The sequence below is a fragment of the Vombatus ursinus genome, unplaced genomic scaffold, assembly GCF_900497805.2.
Source record: "Vombatus ursinus unplaced genomic scaffold, bare-nosed wombat genome assembly UNPS02014973.1, whole genome shotgun sequence".
Classification (NCBI taxonomy): domain Eukaryota; kingdom Metazoa; phylum Chordata; class Mammalia; order Diprotodontia; family Vombatidae; genus Vombatus; species Vombatus ursinus.
The window spans coordinates 13,649,452-13,669,830 of record NW_020954751.1 but is presented as its reverse complement, the minus strand read 5'-3'; the positions used below and the strand labels follow the sequence as shown (position 1 = coordinate 13,669,830).

At 36.3% G+C, this 20,379-nt stretch overlaps 1 protein-coding gene across 1 annotated transcript in view; it reads right to left on the bottom strand.

The window, feature by feature from the left end:
• Nucleotides 1-1,569: 1,569 nt before the first annotated feature.
• LOC114030693 (squalene monooxygenase-like) overlaps nt 1,570-20,379 on the bottom strand; it is a 34,922-nt gene continuing 16,112 nt past the window's right edge. Inside the window, exons 2-11 of the mRNA XM_027845564.1 lie at nt 18,829-19,081; nt 13,352-13,532; nt 11,194-11,290; nt 10,090-10,203; nt 9,832-10,003; nt 6,694-6,789; nt 5,212-5,354; nt 4,707-4,803; nt 2,913-3,000; nt 1,570-2,089 (exon numbers count right to left, since the gene is read on the bottom strand). Coding sequence (XP_027701365.1) covers nt 1,900-2,089; nt 2,913-3,000; nt 4,707-4,803; nt 5,212-5,354; nt 6,694-6,789; nt 9,832-10,003; nt 10,090-10,203; nt 11,194-11,290; nt 13,352-13,532; nt 18,829-19,081 — 1,431 coding nt within the window. The 3' untranslated portion in view covers nt 1,570-1,899. The remainder of the gene's footprint in view (nt 2,090-2,912; nt 3,001-4,706; nt 4,804-5,211; nt 5,355-6,693; nt 6,790-9,831; nt 10,004-10,089; nt 10,204-11,193; nt 11,291-13,351; nt 13,533-18,828; nt 19,082-20,379) is intronic.

The following is a 20,379-nucleotide window of genomic DNA, read 5'->3' as shown; positions in this document are numbered from 1 at the left end:
GGGAAAGACAAGGCTAAAATGGTGGCCCAGCTCTAGGTCAAATGATGGGAGTCAATGGAGATTAGTAAGACAGAGGCTTGGGACAGATACTGTATTTCCTAGAAGGTAGGAGTTCTAAGGCTAACAAAGTTTAAGCTCTCATTAGATGAAACGCAATTCTGTGTCCCAAAAGAGCTCAGAATCTAGAGGTCGAGACACTAGAGGCTTCCAGATGAAAATGACAGATGATGGTAAGATCAAGGGTAGTATGATCATCCCTATGCATAGTTGAGATGGGGTAGAAAAGAAGTTCATGACTAGGGGATATTAGGGTGTTCTAAGGAATATTAACATGTATGTTGAAATCCCCTGAATAAGGACAGGAGCTGGGATGGAGAAGCCTAAGCCTAGCAGTAACTCATTGAGAAAGGAGGAAGTATCTTAGGGGCCAGTATCTATTGGGTGAAAATAGTAAACACTGAAGGACAGGTATGCTGAGTAACAGAAATTCATCAGCGGGCATTTAAGCATTTATTATGTATCAGGCACTGGACTAGGTGGTGGGAACAGAAATACAAAAGTCAAACAATCTTAATCTTCAAAGATTGCATGGACCTATGTAAATATAGACCAAATACACATAACACAAACACAAGGTATTTGGATCAAGAAGTGGCAAAGGGTTTTCTGACACCCCCTGTGGGACCAATGGGTCAGGGGTTAGGAGAAAAGGATGACCAGGGATGCAGTGTCACCTGGGGCATCCAGAAGGCTACAAAAAAGTGATGTAATTATTTCCAATTTATCCTCTTTGTACACGGTTGTTTGCATGTTGTCTTCCCTATGGGACAGTGAGCTCTATGAGAGCAGGGACTGTCTTTCTTTGCAGGCCCAGAGCTTAGCACAGGGTTGGAACATAGTAGGTGCTTAAGAGTTGCTCACTGGGGACTTATCAATATGGATGTGTAGGGAAGTGAGGAGGGTGGGTCTTCCGTCTTAGTCTCCTAAAGGTAATGGCTAATAGTGAACAAAGGATATGAAAACCTTAACAACTTTTCTCATAGAATTCCAAATTGTCTTCCAGAACAGTTGGATCAATTCAGTTTTACTCACAGTGTGTCACTGTGTCTGCCTTCCCCAAACCTCCGCAACATTATTCTCATCTCTATAGTGTCCAGAATGATGCCATAGTGTCCCTGGCTGTTCTCTCCCTACTGCCCTGTTCCTATCTGCCATGACACAATTGAGTCAAATATGTTTAAACACATATTTACAGTTACTCAATGATACAGCAAATGTAAAAATAAATAAACAACTGAAATAGTCCCACAAATAATTATTTCTTCCATTTTTCAAACTTTTTTTCTTAAAATGACCGACATCACTAAGTTTGGCTATAATGCCAAACTAAATGAACTGGATTGCAGTTTAATCCTAAAATTGCTTGCTCATCCTTTTTTTCAATGTTTCTCTACAAGAGTTCTCAGGGATCTCCAATTTTATACTTTTTAGAATCTATGGAAAACATTATTTTTCCATTTTCTTGAGGCTTAGATGTAAATGCCAACCAAAAGAAGCAAAGCCATAAGATTTCAATCATCATTTAGTTTATTTGCATAGTTTTCACATACTAAACATAATGGATCCCAAAAGAAAACATGTTTTCGCTATCAGGACTTAAAACTGATTTGTGATTTAACAACCATTTCTCTTTAGATATCTAACAGTCTTCATTTTAATTCCAAAAGCAAAACATTTATTTACAACTGTTTACACACATAGAAGGTCAAAAACAAATTAATCCCCATCTTGCCCATGTGTCTGTGTGTTAGTATAGCATTCAGCAGTACAAGTCCTCCCAAAGTCTCTTAAGGCCTGATGAATTCCATGTACTCATTCTCCAATGGGCTTCCCTTAAGTTTAACGTAAGTATTTCATTTCTGAATAAATGAGAGGAAATATAACAGAGCAAGCCTTGTAAAAGACAGCACCACTGCTGAAAAAGGCTCGTGGTTTTGTAATCCAGGGTTCTGTCTTAAAACAAAAGTAAACAGCATACAAAGCTACTGCAAAAAAATGTCCAAGTAGAGTCATGGGATTAGGCGACAATCTATAACGAAAAAAATTACATATTAGAAAGACCTAGTCATTTAAACATTATTAAAAATTCAATAGGGTATCAATTATGATTGCATCTTTTAAATTAAACAGCTATTCTCCCAATTCAAAGGAGTTTTAGCACTTATTTTTTCCAAGCTTAATGATAATAACCTGGTTTGTTTTGGGAAACCTGATTTTAAAAAACACTGCAGCTCTTTTATAGTTTAAATAATTCTTTGATTCCCAGCTTCTATAACCCCCGACAGCTGGATGGAGAACAAATCCTCCTGAAGACTTGTACCTAGACCAGCTAAGTGGTATAGAACCTCAAAGATAACTTTTTCTGTAACAACTTTATATAAACTGTAACATATATAAACTTAAGACAAATTTTTTAATCAGTGAAAAAGGCCTAATAGTTTCATTTTCCAGCCAATTTTTTAGGAACATATTCTTAGAAATACCTGAACTTTAAATATTCCTAATGTTTTTTATGATTCCACCCATTTGTTAAAATTAACTCTAAAAATATCTAATTACAATGGTAACAACAGAATGGATAGTATGGATTAAACCTCAAATAATCAAAAACTTTCATCTCAGTCACAGGTTTTATTTAAAAACCTCTACCACAATAGTTGCTCACAGATTTTCTCTCAATGTTCTTGCCCATCTCCTGATGAAGATGCTAGTGAGCAAAAAATACAGCCAAAAGGTATCAGCAAGGAAAACTGGACATCACGAATAATTCATAGTAAACATTACTGTCTAGTCAAACTAACCATAAGATGTTTGATTAATTTGTGTGGTAAGTTTAAATTTACACAACTTACACAGAGAGCAACCCAACAGGACCAGCAATACATCGTCCTCCAAGCTTGAAGTAACAGAAACATGCTCTTCTTAACTGATGCAGGGTCTCTATAATATGATTTTAAAATTATCTTTAATCAAAATATTCATGTATTGATCAACACAATAGCAATATTCAAAAGCTAAAGATAAGCCAGAATTCCTTATTAGAATGTAATCTAATTATAATCAAAACTTGTAGATAGAAAAATTTTCCTAATCTCAATTTTACTAACCCATTCTTCCTGCAAATGTTATAGTCTACGTTATCCAGACAAGAATTAGTAAAAAATGCATTTACTGCTCATCAAAATAAACTCTCCTTCCATTCCAAGATCATTTGAATGTAATTGCTATGTAAGAAGCCACTTACTTTTCTAAAGAATTATTTATGAAGTTGATTTTCTTATATAATCCATACAATGCTACTAGGAGGAAAAAAAACTTAGATTTGAGGTGTGACATGCCCCGCTGGCAACTGAGAAACTGAATAAACACTGAGTTGTAGATACACTACTCTGTATGTGGATAGTTTCTGAGGAAAGACAAAGCCTGAAAATGTGACTTCCGCAGAAAGTGGAGACCATGATCTCAGATGTAAGGATGGCTGCCCCTACTGGAAGAGTGGAGTGGAAAAGGATGGAAATATAAGGAAATGGGTACTTACAGAAAACAATGGTTTCAGAACAGAGAAGAAAATAAGATGAGCAGAAGAATGAAGGCCTTAAATTACTGCTTCATAGAAAAGCAGGGAAAGGAAGAACAGAAGAATAAGCAGATCTAGGAATTTCTGGGGTTACTGTCAAGGTTCAGAGTAATTTTGACTTGAACCTGAGAAACAAACTTAGGGCCCTAAGTGAAAAGAGCTTGATTCTTCCAAGAAGGTGGGGGGAGAGGGGTGAAAGAAGAGAAGAGAGGAAAGAAATGAGAAGACAGAGACAGACAGACACAGAGACAGAGAAGGAAAATATGCAGCTTTAAAGGGGTTAACCTACCAAGGAAAGTTGTGACCCCAAGAATAAGGGCCATCTGGGAGGATGTTGAAAATTACAGTTTCTGTAGGCAACTGATTAATGTTCAAAACTGATGCAAATTTATCATACAGAATATTTGTAATTTACCTAATGTGTTCATAGTTTGTGTTCAAAGGCTCCTCACTGTAGGTAAAATGCTTATGTGCTTTAATGAAAAGCATTTGCTGTCTTGCAGTGGACAAGGTGGGGAAAAGGTACCCCAAGAGAAGGGGGAAAAGTAAAACCCAGAGACTCAGACTTTGAAGAGAAATTTCCTCTTTTTTCAAATTAGCAAACATTTTTCAAGTGCCTACTATATACAAGACACTATGTTAAGTACTTCGGACACAATTACAAAACCAAAAATAGTCCCTGCCCTTAAGAAGCTTACATTCTACTTTTCCTCTGAGGATAATCACAGAGTTACAGAAAAGGGGCAGCAATAACATAATATGGTGGCCCGCTATTGGGTCTGCCCTTTCATTATAATCACACAGCACCATTTTATATTAGGATACCTGATTTAGCCCACAATATATAAAATCTGTAGAATAATAGGGTTTTTCTCCATATCCCCTATACTCACCAAAGGACTGATGCTAAGTATATTGTGGAAAAAACACACTTCACTGGTAGCTAAGACTCTGTTGCCATTTCTTAGCTATAGGTGGTCTCTACTTACACATCCGTAAAATGAGGCATGTAGTAGAGCTCTAAAGCTCTTTCACTTCTAACACTCCATGATTACAATCCCTCACTTACCATCTGTGCCAGAAAACAATTCATACAGAGCCTGAGCAAGAACATTCACAACAAATGAATGGGACTTTCTTCTTGACTGATAGAATGAATCTTGGGCCTAAAAAAAGAAAAAAGTAGATCTTTTACAATGTAAGAATGAAGAAGAAAAGTAAATTTTCCTAGTGATATTTCTAATTCCCCCAAACTGAGGTTATGTTGCTCATCTCTGACTAATGGCACAATGGACTTAGCCCCAGTGACCTCTAGAGCCGGAGTAATTCCCTTAGCTTGAATTTATATGCTTTATTAGATGAAAGCGTTCTATACAACTAAGTATAAAACCCAATGTCCTGATACAGAAATTAGAGTCCTTGAAGAATTAAAGGTTACACCAAAGCAGAACTTTCAGGCCCCACAAATCTCCTTTATCACGGAGCAGAGAACATACAGCACAGATCACACAACGAGCTGCTTCAGATGTCCAGGACAGGCAAGTTCCTCTGAAGACTAGGATGAAATAGCTTACCTGCAGAAGTGCTCTCTCATCACAGAGGTCAGGAATGCTCTTTAGCAGGCTCCTCCATATTTTTATGTCATTGAAAACAACACTCATTCCCCCACCAGTAAGAGGATGTCGGATGTTATAGGCATCTCCCAAAATTAGAACACCTGCCCCAAGAAACAAAGAAATGACTATTTGTAGCATCCTTTCATTATCACTACTCTGTTCATTGTTATTAACTGGTGTTAATAAAGAATAACAGAATAAGATAAAGTTAATAAAGAAGAATAGGAGACAAGACTATAGAGGAAAAAAATTAAGAAAAAATAATTACAAGTGAAATTTTCCTCTAGTGAACCTTCAAGAATCTAAAATCAGGTTATTATTTTATGCTAAACATTTTTGCAATCAAATGTACAAAGTAGAGTAGGACCTCTATCAAAATTCAATAATGAACTTTAATAAATGAAAACTACAATAATACCTTAAGTCAAACAATATTAAGAGTATTTTGGCTCATTTAAGTTTATTATGAACCCATTTATACAATCAGACTCCTGAACACGAGGATATGCCTGTCCTTTCTTGTGGGGACCTGTGCCTCATAATAATAAGGACTTTTAATTATAGATTTTTAGAACTAACGATAACAGCACTTTAGCAGCCAAGGATCTTCAAATAATTCAAAGTCAATAGTCTTTGAAAGAGGCCTCCTAAAAATAAGACATTAAAGCTAGATATCATACCCTAAAAGAGGAAAATAAAGTCTCCCCCCAAATCTTTACTCTGATTATAGTAGGCTAACAATATTGTGAGGTAAGATGAAATTTTAAGTTAAGTTTGATTAGAAATGCTGAGCTAGAGAGGAAGTAGTTTGGAAAACAATGGGGTAACTAAAAATATTTATTTAAATACTTAATAACAAAATTTAAATCAAGTTACCTCTGGATAACTGAATAAACAGAATAAACCTGGACTGAATCCAAGCTGAATTTTTCTCCTTCCCTAAGGTAACCTACACTGGCACCTCCACCTTGTTATAAAAGAGTCCTCAAATTATTAATATTCTTCTTACATTGGTCAGGGAACATCCACAATCACTGCTTGCTATTTCCTCTTTTCCTTCCTAATTGCTGCCTAAAATGCCACCCACTTCTGCTTCTCACTTTGTCCTAAGAAGAGGAGGAGGCAGTAGGAAAAGCCACGAGAGAAGGCGGTACTAGAAACGAAGATAAAAAAGAGAGGGAAGTGGAGAAAGACAGGGGTTGTGGGGCACTGCTGGAATCCATAAGGCTTTATTTTATCTCCCAATTTCATACTCCTCATCGCTGCTTCCCCTGCAACCTCTTTACTGTATGAATGTTAAACTAATTTTAGAGGTAATGAGTAACTGCAGTTCAATAGTACTTAATTATTTAATACATTTGAGTAATTTGGTAGATAAACGGGCATTAATCCCATGTAGTCATGTGACTACTTTCTAAAATCTCTTTTATTAAATTCTACCTCTTTTATTTACTGGTGAAGGAGGAAGGAAACTTGCGGGCATAGACCTTAAACGATCATTCTGAATTCCCTCTAGGAAAGGTTCTTTTATATGATCTGCAATGAAACACAGAAAGACATATTTACACCAATTAAAACGTTTCATTTTCAAATGATCATACTTCTTACCAAATAATTCCCGAAACCATATATGACTGTCACAAAACACCTTGTATAGACCCCAAAGGAAGAATCAAATCTACCCACAACAAAACCTCGGAATCAAAGCTTCAAAAATCCATTCAAATTGAAGCATTAATGATGATGCAGAACCTGAGAAGAACTCTTGCATTCTGCATAAATGGCATTTAAAAAAGTTTCTAGAGGTTTAGTCTACATATAGTCCCTCTGAGTTGTCATCTAGCCCTAACTTGAGTCTCTAGACACTTATGTGATTTTCCTAAGGTGGTAACCAGTTTTCAAAACCAGACCCTAATTCAAAATCCTGTGATAGCCACACCATGATAGTAACAAATGATCTTTAATAGAGAGGGGGCAGTAGGATTGGGGGAGGGGAAATTCAGAGAAAGATGCTACAGTACTTGCAGTAAGTACAACAGCAAAGATTAAGGAAGTATAACAGACTAAGTGATGAAGAGGCAAGATCTACAGTTTTTAGATCAAAGGAAAATCACTGTAAGCAATCAGAAAAAAAGAGACTGAGTACCAAGAAGCCATAGTCAGGATCATACAAGACCTTGCAGCTACCACTACATAGAAGAGGAGAGCTTAAATACAATATTCCAGACGGCAAAAGATAAACATATATACCTAATAAAACTGAATATAATCCTACAGGCGGAAAAATGGACCTTCACTGAAAGAGAGGATTTTCAAGCACTGCTGATGAAATGATCAGAGCTTAGGAGAAACTCTGAAGAGCAAACAGAAGTCAAGTAAAACACAAAGAGGCAAATATGTTTGAGCAATTGGAACTAAACAAGAATGAAATATTTACATCTCAATAAGGGAAGAAGAGACGAATATCTTCTCCAAACCCTGTCATCAAAGAGCACAGAGGAAACTAAATAAAACAGAGAGTCTAGAACGTCCTGGGTTATATTTGATGATCTTAAGAGAAAAAAAAAGGGAGGGGGAAAAGGAGTACACTAGAGAAGAAAGAGGATTGAATTTATTATCTCATATAATCGAGGCGTTCAAGAAGACTTAAAACATGGACAAAGGGATAGTGAGCAGGAATCACTTGAAACTCACTTGCATTTGAACCAAAGGAGTACAGAATAAACACACACAATGGGTTTGGTGTAGAAATACATTCAACTCAAGAAGGAAACAGGAGAGAACCGGGGGAAAGGAGGCGGTAGAACAAAAGGGAAATTAGACTCAGAAAAGGGTTAGGCATAACCAAAACAAATTTCAGCGTTGGAGAGTGGATCAAGGAAAAAAATGGTCTAAGAACCTGTGACTGGGAAAAGAGGTGACTTGGATGAAGATCCAGCAAAGGAGACTGAGAAGGACTAATATTCTATTAGTGTCAGAAAAAACAACGAACTAAAGGCAGCATAATACAGAATAATGAAATGCAAACGACAACCAAATTCTAGTTTGGCCTCTCCTTTTGATTAGGTGGCTCCTCCCAGAATCTGATCAGTACAATGGCCAAACCACACACGCTAACCACCTCCTGACAGAGAGGTGGTACAATCTGGGTGCAGAATGAGACATATTTTTGGGAAATGGCCAATGTAGGAATTAGCTTTGCTTAAGTATGCATATTTTAGATTTTTGGCTTAGTTTTGAGTTTTCCCTCAATAATTAGGAGAAGGGAGAAGAAAAAAAGGATTTTTGTTAATTGAAAATCTTTAAATTTTTTGAAGTCTATATACATGCATGCATATTTAGAAATGTACAGAGAATGAGAATTACATAATCCTTGGGAAATTATATACGGGCAACATAAGCACCATGTCGCATCAAGTTTTAAACAGTCACTATACTAATACAACTGTGAAAGGTTTCCAAATAAAGGTCACATTACTAAAATAAGATTGCTTTAAAAAAAAAAGACAAATAATCATAGGCTGTGCTCTTTTCATATATGTAAAAATATAAGGGGAAAGATGAACATCACATTTCATATGTTTTTTTTAAATGTAAGTAAAAACTATCTGGCAACAGGAGACATTAAAACTAAATTTTTAACACAATAACTAGAACAAAAGCAAACATTATCTATTAGGGATTTTATTTTTATAACAAATGGAAAACAGGCTCGGTGCAAATCCCAGACCTGCTCCTTGGGTACTGTCATTTCATCCCTCTGATCCTCAGTTTCCTTCCCTGGAAAGCAGGGGATAATCTCTAAGCTTCTTTCTAGCCTTAAATCCTATGAAAAATCTTAAACTCATTCACTTAAGTTTCCCCTAAGGAAACCCATTCCCTTGAAAAGTTTTAGTTCTAAAAGGTAAAGTCGCTTTTAGTTAATTAGTTTATAAAGATTTTTTACATGTTTAGGTATTTATAAAATTGTATTTTTTCCTGTAAAAAACTCAGAACTAACTGATTTAAAGAACATTTATTCAAAACTAACAACAAGTTTGGCTTCTGTTTCCTGCTTCATAAAGAGTCCTTGCAGATAAATGTTCTCTTATTTTTTTCCTGTGTTTCCCAAATCAAAAACTTTTGAATGAAATAGGCACTAAATAGGCCCGAAGGTACAGTTTCAAGCAAGCAGAGAAAACAGTACTCTGGAGAACTATGAATACTGAGCATGTCTAATAACTTTAATAATAATACTAATAATAAGTCAGTGAAATAAGAGCAAATGAAAATGACAATTTAATTATAACAGCACTATCTGTTAGTAGGTAGAAATAATTTTTATTACAAACTTTTCTCTAGTTACTTGGTTAAACGAGTTTTAAGTTATAGATCTGGACAAAATAATGAAACGTCTCAACAAATTTTTCATGATTTGCTCATGTGTTTAGCATTGTTTGGACACAATGTGATTAAGAAACGGAGCCAGGGAAGTAGGAAAACAACAAATCCAATAATAGTAGCTGACATTCATGTAATTCTTTGGCTGTGACATTCTACCCCCAAACTGTAATAAAAGAAAGAAAATCCTTTTCTTACCAGGTAACTGTGGATAAATGTTCTCTACCATATAATCTCTTAAGTCTCTTGGCAATTCTCCACGAATATCAACGAGAACCCGAGTTTCCTGAGAGGAAATCTGATAGATAAGAATTGGACCAGGGTCTGCTAAAATGAGTTCAGCATGGTTTGCTTTAAATTGTGGCACATCCTGGGGAAAACAAACAATGACCTTTTAATTGTTTTCTCAAACTCCAAACTAGTACTATTTCTCCTCTAGATACATTTTTACATTACCTTCATAAGGAAGCCAACAAAATGGGATGTGACAGACACTGTACTGGTGACCAGGTTTTTCCTGAACTTGGAGAAAAGCCCATCTGCAACAACTGTCAATGGTGCACGGAGCTCCTATAACATAAATTAATGTTTGTCAGCCTAAAATGACACCAAATGTACAGTAAACATGTTTAAAATTAAAATGCAAACCCCTATTATTTACATATGTACATTTCATATAAAAAGATTGCTATTAAACAGGTTGTTTTGTCTAGCTAAAAAGATTAAGGATCTTTCTTTTCTAAGTATTTATCCTATCAAACCATCTTGGAATCCAAAAGTCATGGGATATTCTGCTTTCTGTAACTGCAACATTTAAACCATGCAGGTCCTAAAACAAATACTGACCATCTCAGGATTACTGGAAGATACGGGTCAAATTCGGTTACAAATTACAAGAAAACTCACAATTCTTTTCTCTCAAAACTTTGTGTTTCAATAGGCCCACTGTCTATTTTGTTGTTATAAAGACATCTGGCCTAAATACTTTTACTTCCTCCAATATGAGTAAGAAGAACCTCGAGAAATCTCCCACTGAACTATAACAATCCTAAGAAAAAAAAGGGAGACTTGGCAACAAGTACGTCTAAAAAGAAGTGAGGAAAGGACCACCGGATCAGGAGCGCTCCCTCTCTCTTTTTCTCTCTCTTCCCAAAGGAACTGACATCAGAGTATTTCAGGACCTACTTAATGGTGTTATTCTATCAGAGACTCTAATTAAGCTAACATTCATTCTTCCTTCACATTTTCTTTCCTTCTTTTTTTTCTAATCCAGTTCTCCCTACTCCTCTACTACAGTTCATTACTGATCTCAGATTCACTATCATTATAAAATCTTGTTTCAAGAGCTTTTTAAGCCTTGTAATTTTAGATGGAAAGATACAGATGGTACAAGTTTAATATGCTTCAAATTAAAATCTGTTCTTTTCTTGTGCCTAGCACCCTCTAGTGCTCAAAGAACACTAAAAGTAAATAATAAAAATCTGAAGTGAATAAAAAACTAGTTTTTTTGATAATAAAAAGTATCTACCATCTTTTATGAAGAGTTTGATAAAATCTCACCTTGATATTTCCAGTTTCTTTTTCTCTGTACTGAACTCCCATCACAACATCATCTTCCTCTAACAATTTCAACACAACTCCTTCAATGTACTTTGTACTAAAGAAAGAACAGGAAGAGAATAAAAATGAAAAGATTCTTACTGTTTTAAAACAATGAAACTCTAAGAAACTTGGGTCAGTCTTGATAAATTCCTTTTTACTTTCCCATTTTAACTTACTAGAACCTAATTTTATTTATATACATGTACTTCAATTTGGAATCATGGACATAAGAAGCAACATAATTTATTTCACTCAACCTTTCTAAAGAAAAATATAAAAATGATTTCTTTTAACCAAAACCTTTTTTCCAATCTAGTATCTAGTTATTAGAAAATAAATGATATAGAGTATGAAAATTAGTTAAGAACTTAGTTCATATGGTTTTTGTCTAATATCATATATCTCACATTTTCAAGTTTCATAGTTAACATTCAAGTTTTTAAGAAAATAACTTATTCTAAAGTTTCAAGATTAGCCATACAGATCAGCACCAGCATCTGGCATACCCCAGGGCCTACTGCTTCAGTGACAGTCTCAGACCACAAACTGATGACCTGAGAACCAAGCAGCACCATCAGAGGCATGGTGGGGAAATAAGGACCTTCTCCATCTCTACCTCCAGCCTGCCAACTAGTTGTAGTAGCTCTAAGGGAATCTTTCTCTTTTCCTTTCTTAGTAGAAGCTAATTTCCACCCTCTCCCCCTGCTCCCCAATCCCCACCTATGCCCAGAGATAACCCAAAACCCCTCTGTGCCCCAAGTCTTGGGACCAACAATCATCCATATGTCCTGCTACTTTGCTTACTAGTCCCCAAGTACCAACCTGGCCCTTCCATCTGCCTTGAAGCTGCACCCTCCTTTATGTGATACCTCCGTTAGTTAAAATGTGAACTTCTTGACAACAAGGACTGTCTTACTCTTCTATTTGTATTCCCAGCACTCAGCACAATGCCTGGCACATATAAAAGCTTAATAAACGCTTTTATATTACATTGCATAATCAAGGTTTAATTTATTTTAGATAGCATCTGTTGAGGGTCAGCAGTGAGGCTAGGTTGACATACATTGTGGCCCTGTAGTCTATAGATATGGATAGGGTTAGGACTGGACCTATTCATTGGTACGGGGAAATATCTAGGTGAGGAAATGACCACTACCAATGAAATTCAGCCACTCAGAATCTTAGATAGCTGCATAAATAGTCACTGAGAATTTAAGTGACTTGCCCAGGGTCACCCTGCCAGGATATGTCAGAGGTGGGACTTGAACCCAGGTCTTCCTGGTTTCAGGGACAACTCTCTATCCACTACATCATATATGTCGTGGATGTTGACACTATAACATCCACAAATCTAAGTATCCAACTGAACGCATAATGACTTTGAGCCTTGGTCAACGCATCATGTAGCAATAAGTGCACAGAACCTGTAAGAGACCAGAGTTCAAATTCTCATTTCAACATTTACTAGTTGAATCATTATGGGTAAGTGACTTAACCTTTCTCAATCTGCTTTCTTATCTATAAAATTGGAATAATGATACCTGTACTACCTCCCTCATAGGTGTGTTGGGGAAAAGCCATTAAATTTGAGCTATTATTGGTCCAAAGAAAATTTCTATGCTATGCCTTCAAAAGCAAGTCACAGACTCCCTGGTCTCAGTTTCCTCCTCTGTGAAATGAATTGGTTGTATTAAGTAGCTTCTGAGATCCTTTCCATATCTAGATCTATGAATAGGTGAAATGCCCTGAAAATTAAATTACACCATACTTAATGTGTTATATATTTTAAGTAGCCCAAATGATACACTGGTAGCTCTCAGATATTAAAAGAACCAAAAGAAGTTCTTTAGCACACTGGGTAGATGGCTACTCAATAGGGGATTTATAAAAAGACACAAGAATCACATAGGATAAAAAGGCCTAGAAGAGCTGTGATCTTCACTCGTAGAGGAAATATCCACACTTTTGATGTCATGGATCTACTAAATTCTAATATTTGCCATAGAAATCACTCAGGAAAATTCACTTAATATTTGTACTAAAGCGAAAGGATTGTCAGACATCATTAGCAGTAGGTAGTAGTCTTTACAACGTTGCAAGCTGGAGTCTGTCTTACTTTGGCTCTGCCATAGCTGCCTTTCGGAGATTCACAATGAACCGTCCATGATGGAACGCTCGGCCGCTCAGCACCTGGCTGCTTGCCGTACATGGGAATGGGACTTCAACTTCTTCCGTGCACCCCTGGTTATGGACCACATAGCCATGAATAACGTGGGCATCAAGACCTTCCACTGCACCTGCAAAGCAACACCATTCAACACATTCAACTGTGCCCATGAGTTTACAAATAAAACTTAAGACATTCTCTGTCCTCAAAGAGCTGCAATCCAAAGAGTAAAGCAGGACACAGACTATAATGCTGATGGAACATCTACAAATGCTCAGATGGATCTGTCATCTCACTGATGTGATGTTTGCTGGAATCATGCAGACACTGAGATGCACACAGGCCTGTCCACTGCACAGGGGGTGCACCAAAGTGCTAGAGGCCTTCCTCACTTTCTCCTGATATTTCAATGACGCCGACGCAGCAATGAGGTTATCCACTTACTATGTCTATCGGCTCTTGCCATGGGACCAGCCAATGAGCTTTTTAGCTCACATATTTCTGTAATGACACCCTTTACTCCTGCTCTTTCAGGTTTCTTTCTTGTTGTTATAAGCTACTCAAACCCACCATGAACCTCTCCACTGCCCTCCATGGGACACATATTTTTAATTTCTTAGAAATGGTAGTGCTCTAAGCCCTTTATCATACAACAGCGATGGAATGTTGGCACTTACAAACTCGGCCTTTGTTTCTGGAAGAAGTCTGAGATCATTAGAAGAACTTCACCAATGTCCAAAGGCAATGCAGCCCTTTCTTCCTCTTGTATGTTTCAAGGACTGACTCATTCACCAGTTTTTACATATTTTATACACAGAAAGGGCAGTTAGGGGGCGCAGTGGACAGAGTACTAAGCCTGGAGTCAAAAATACATCGTCCTGAGTTCAAATAGGCCTCAGACACTTACTAGCTGTGTGACTGACCCTGGCAAGTCACTTAACCCTATTTGCCTTAGTTTCTTCATCTGTAAAATGAGTTAGAGAAGAAAAAGGCAAACTACTACAGTACCACTGCCAAGAAAACACCAAAGAGTTGGACACAACTGAACAACAAATACACATAACTGAACAACAACAAATATACATAAAGGTTGAAAAGTTCTAAAAATTGTCATCTGACTACATTGTAATAATCTGGGCAACAGAGTCTTTATCCATCTACTTGAGTTTTTCTTGTGAGGAGTTAGGCCAAATTCTTCTGAGTGGTTATAGATCTCTTCCAGGAGACTGCAATGTTCTAGGGCTTGATGTAACCAGAATGATGTCATCCACAAAAACTGGAGCTTCTTGAGAAACTCACTATCCACAAGGAATTCTCTTCAACTTAAGATTCTGTATAGGATCTCCTCTATCACCATAATGATGATCTTCGAAAAACATCTATCTCAATCAATTAAGAAACATTTATTAAGCACAAATTATGTGCCAGATATTGGGCTAGGCTCTGGGGATACAAAGATGAAAAGGAAACAGTCCCTGACCTTGAGGAAGACAATACACACATGTTAAATAGGTAAATGAAAAACATTGTACAGGCAAATACAAATGTTTATACTAAACAGATGTATGGTTACATGGGGGATAGGGAAGAAGTCTTTTTTTTTTTAATGCCTTCTCTGATACTTATGACAAGATCAAACAAGATTTTCTGTTATACCTTTCAAATAAATTTGAATAACACTGATATGGGAGATATCTTGCCAGAAAACAGTCAAGGCAGAAATGTGCTCTTCGGAATTCAGAAGCTTTTTAATATTAACGAGCACAGTGAGATCTTGTATTCTCTACATCTTTCGGTCAATTGTTTAATAATAAAGATGTGGTCTTCTCCAGATTATTGCTTGCAAAATCTTCCCTCTCCTCTACCAATACCCTCACTGAGAATGCCCTTGATGCATGTACAGATAATTCTTATAAAAATTTTATGTGGATGGGAAAAGTAGTATATAAGGTTAGCAATTAATGTTTTCTCAGTCACCTTTTTTAGGAATTAATAAGTTTCAAGATTTTTTCTAGGACTGTGGCATCATCTTGTCCCTTCGGATACTCTGTAAATCAATTTCTCAATGCCTTTATAATTGTGCCTCCTCTAGCAGAGATCTACTCTCTGTACACTTGACCTAATTCAGCTCCTTTTTTCCCCCTTGTTTTCTTTAGTGCCATTTCTACCTACTCTCTAAGCAAACACATTTGGGACTGTGATGGAGGACTTCAAGCGTGTTAGCTCTACCTTCCTTGATGATGAAAAGAGCTTTATTATAAAAATCTTTTCAAATCCTTTCCATTTTTCTTCTGATTGTTTTTTCCTTCCAAGTTTCATTCTTCAACGAAGGATGAGTTTTTAGGACGACTTTGTTCATTTAGGTCTCTTGTCAAGCTCTCTTTAAATTTGTTTTGCTCTTCACAACTTTTCTCTTGTTTTATGAGGATATACTGCACATAATTTTCCAGATAGCTCTATAATATTCTCTAAACACATACATATTATTCATGTGCTGCCTTTGTGATGTTTCACAAATCTAAAGTGCTTTTTAGTTTCTTTTAGTATTCTTGTTAAGATAACTGACTTTCATTGGTTAAACTTCTGTATGAAATTGGTCTCTGCATATGTCCTTCTATCGATTACTCAGTTTTTTATCATCATTCTGATCCTTGCTCTAAAAAGTCAGTGGTCTGTACACATGCAACAGATTCAGGGATGACTCCCATATAAGTGACAAATAGTTTACTGTCTATTAAAATATAATCACTTTCAATTTTTGTGATGTTATTCAATGAATTCCATGTCTTTTAATGTCTGACTATTTTTCTTAGAGAAAGTACTCATTATTCATAGGCATGAGGCTTCTGTGTAACCAACAAGTCTTTGTCCTTTTGTTCCTAGGCAAAAGACAGTTCCTGTCCTCCAGGAGCTCACAATCTAATGGGGAAGACAGCAAGCAAGCAACTATGGGCAAATAAACTACATACAGGATAAATAGGAAACAGTCAGCAAAGAGGGAAGGCAGTAGAATTGAGACTGAGAGAGGACTCCTGTGGAAGGTAGGATTTTAGCTGGGGCTTGAACGAATGTTAGTTCATAATCTGAAATTATTTTGATGATGGTCAGTCTTTAAATACATATCCTGACCTCTTATAAAATGGTTTTTTTAAAAAAATTATTGTTTTTGGACATATGATAAAAATAATTCCACCAACTCAGAGAATCTAAGAATTTAAAGGGACCTCAGCAGTCATCTTATTCCTCTACATGGAGAACCTGTGAACCAAACTTCCATTTAGCTACAACATCCATTTGTTTGCTTATTTCATAGAGTGAAAATGTCAAGATTGATTTAATTCAGTTCTCCCAGTAGTATTCTCCCAGTAGTATATCCACTTATGTGTCAATGGCCAAGGATCTCACATTTAGAGTATCAAGAATCCAGTTCAAGTTTATGGACTATCTAAAAAGTGTGATTCTTAGTAGCCTCTGCTCCCTTTTCTAGCACTGTGCCATTGTCACTGCAGAAGTGAAAGGGCTGAGAATCATTTTCTATTTTTTTTTTTTGTAGCCCAACAATTTTCACCAAATGGTCAACCTACTGGGATATGTCAAAAACACATATCCTAACTTTTTTAAAAAGTTAATTAGTAGCATAGAAATCACTGCTACATTTTTGGGAGCAAATTTACTCAATGGAAGATCATAGGTCATTTAATTTCACATTGCTTATCTTTCCAAGATCAGGTGTACATTTTCTGGTACTTAAAAATCTTTAATGGTTTCTTTGTTTTTAAGTGAAGTGGCAGATTTGCTGACCCCAGCAATGTTCTATATGAGGCAAATACATCTGATTCCTGAAGCACCAAAATATAATACAGTTTAAAATCAGGTCAAAGCAGAAAACAAACAATATGAGCGCTCCATAAACCAGATCAAGTTCAGGAACATTATCTTCTAATTTTCACATACACAATAAATTTAATTCTTTCTATACAGAAAGGACATTGAAGATTGCAAATTTGGATAGACTATTAAAATTGCTCTCTTTAAATCTTACTGGATCCAGGAACAAATTTTATGACCAAGACTTAACCCTGCAGCAAAAATCTGACACTTTCTGCTTTTAATCTGATCCCAAGTGTTAACCACTTTTCTGCCCTACTCTCTTACCTTTCAAGATTATTTTTCTTCATGATGCCTCCAGTTAAAATCTCTTCTTAAAGAGGAGGAAATGGTGGCAAAATCCCTGCACTTGAGAGTTAAGGGATCTGAGTTTTTGGGTTTTTTTTTTGGCAAGGCAATTGGGGTTAAATGACCTGCCCAGGGTCACACAGCTAGTAAGTGCCAAGTGCCTGAGGCCATATTTGAGCTCAGGTCCTCCTGACACCAGGGCCGTTGCTCTATCCAAGGGATCTGGTTTTGAATTTGGGTTCTATTACTTACTACCTATGTGACCATGAGCACATTTCTTCACCCTTCGAGGCCTGTTTCTTCATGAGGAAGAGGTGAAACAGATAAAACTTTTGCAGTCCCTTCCAGATCTCAATCCTGTGATTTCAAGTTAGTTATTTTTATATAAACTGACCAAAAGATAGCACAGAACCCTAAGCCTCAGTCTTTTATTCAGCCCACTGTGTTCCATGGCAAAATTCTATCATTATAAATATTCACATCCCTTCTACAGACTGAGAAAACATCTGCAGAAAATCTATTCACTACTCTAGTAAATTTTCAAATTGAGTTTTCCATGTTTGATATTACATAGGCTATTTTAATGCCACAATCAGAGTTGGCTCATTAGCACCTTTGGAAATCCTAAAAAGTATGAGTACAAAAGACGTCCCCTCAAGATAAGTTATCTCAGGATAAGCATATAAATAAACCTAGTTTGAGATGGTTTTCAAACTTTTTTCCTACATCAAAATCCAGTGTCTCCTTAAAAATACATACGGTAGGTCTTTGGCAGTGTATATCTTCTGAAAAGCAGGTATACCAGTATCTTTCTATTTTGTTTTTTTTTTCCCACTTCTACCTATATTATTAGTTTTAATGTCTATATGAGACCTAAAAGCCATCACTACGTAATAATTCTATTTGCACAGTATCCCTGATGTCTCTTTCTATCCTCCACTACAAAATTTGGCATCTAGAACATTTTTCTACTGAAAAGAAGCTAGACAGTAGTATCTTCAAGTCATTCTATCAAAAACTTCTGGCCATCTCCCCAAACTAATCAGCCCCTTTGTGTTACCATTATGTTCTGTTTTCAGTCAAGCTGAAAGTTAATGAATTCAATGAGCTTCCAGAGACATAAACTGAAATAAGAGATGTACGTTTAATTGAGTTAAAGAAGTTTTGTATGAAGCAGCTATACACAGAAATTTTGTATGTCACCAAATAGCAATGAAAAAAGTTAGAATCTTGGCATTATATATACCTACCTTCAAGACCCAGGTCTTTAAGAGCACAAAAGCCTCCTGGCTGTAACAACTCTCCAAGTATCCTGTCAGGTTCTTTTAAATCTCTCTCAATTACTGTCACCTTTCTTCCATCTCTGGCAAGTACTGTAGCTAAAGTAGACCCAAGTACACCTGATCCTACAATAATAACTTCTGGGTCACACTCAGAAGTCACTAATGCAGATACAACTGTTCCTTGTAGAGTTGACTCTGGAGCATCCACTTCCTTTTTGCCCTGTGTAAGAAAAGAGATAACACTGAATTTTAATTCTTTTTCTCTCTCACTTAGTCACTCTGATAAACAACTGACATTTAAATATGTGTCAAAGCACTTGCCTATAAAAATAATAGCATTATATCCTCTGACATTTAAAAACAACAGATTTGTTGGCAATAAATTGCTGTGAGCTATGGGAGTTCAATGTTAATGTAAAAACTCCAGAAGTTTTCCTAAGTATCAGGCCATCGTCACTTTAACTTTCCTTTCCTTTTTAATACTACTAAATGCAATTTCCCACCCCTACATGAAATGCTTTTAACTAAAAGAACTTAAGAGTTGCTACCATCATAAAAAATTATTTTTAGTAAAGCATTAGAGGTCAATAAAGAAATTTACTATTCAGCTCTAAAATATAAGTAAATAAATAAAAACACATTCTACATTACAAATATTTACAAATAAATAAAAACATTCTTTTCCCAAAACATATTTTTGGAAATTATTCAGGAGATAAATTGAAGAATTTCTACTCCAGGAAAGACAATGAACTTCATATTGAAAGGGGTTTCCAAAACCTAGTAGGGTACAAATCTTATTTATTCATTCATTCAACAAACATCTGAATGTGTCCAACATACTAGATTATGTGCCAGGCACTATATTCTAAGAAATGCCATTTGCTTTGACAGGAAGCTCTCCAAACCATAAATTATCAGATTTAGAATGATTAGAATCAGTATTAGAGTCAGAGAACCCTAGAATCTAAAAGTTATCCACTCTAAATCCATGTGGAATGATCAACTCCATCCGTAGCATCCCTCTTAATGGGAAACTTCAGTGACAGGGCACTCACCATCTTTCAAAACGGCCCATTCAATTTTCAATAGAAAATGGCATAATATAGGAGAAAGACCATTGCCTCTGGGGTCAGAAGACCTAGGTTCCAGTTCTAGCTCTGCCACTCCTTGTGTGCTCAGGTTATTTCACCTCTTTGAGGCTACTAATTATTAGAAGTCCTTTTGTCAATTGACCCCAAAATTTGCTTCCCTGTAATTGTCATCCATTGGTGCTACTATCCTCTGGTGTCACACAGAATGTCGAATCCCTACTTCTACATGAGGAAACTTCACACAACTGAAGGCAACCACCAGGCCCCATCTTTACTTCTTCAACTTAAACATCCCTAATAATGCCTTTGACTGAACCTCATTTACATAGTTTCCAACTTCCACACTATCTCCTGGATGTACTCTACTTTGTTAATAGCCTCCTTAAAAATGTCACACCTAAAAAAACAGAATAGCACCTAGATG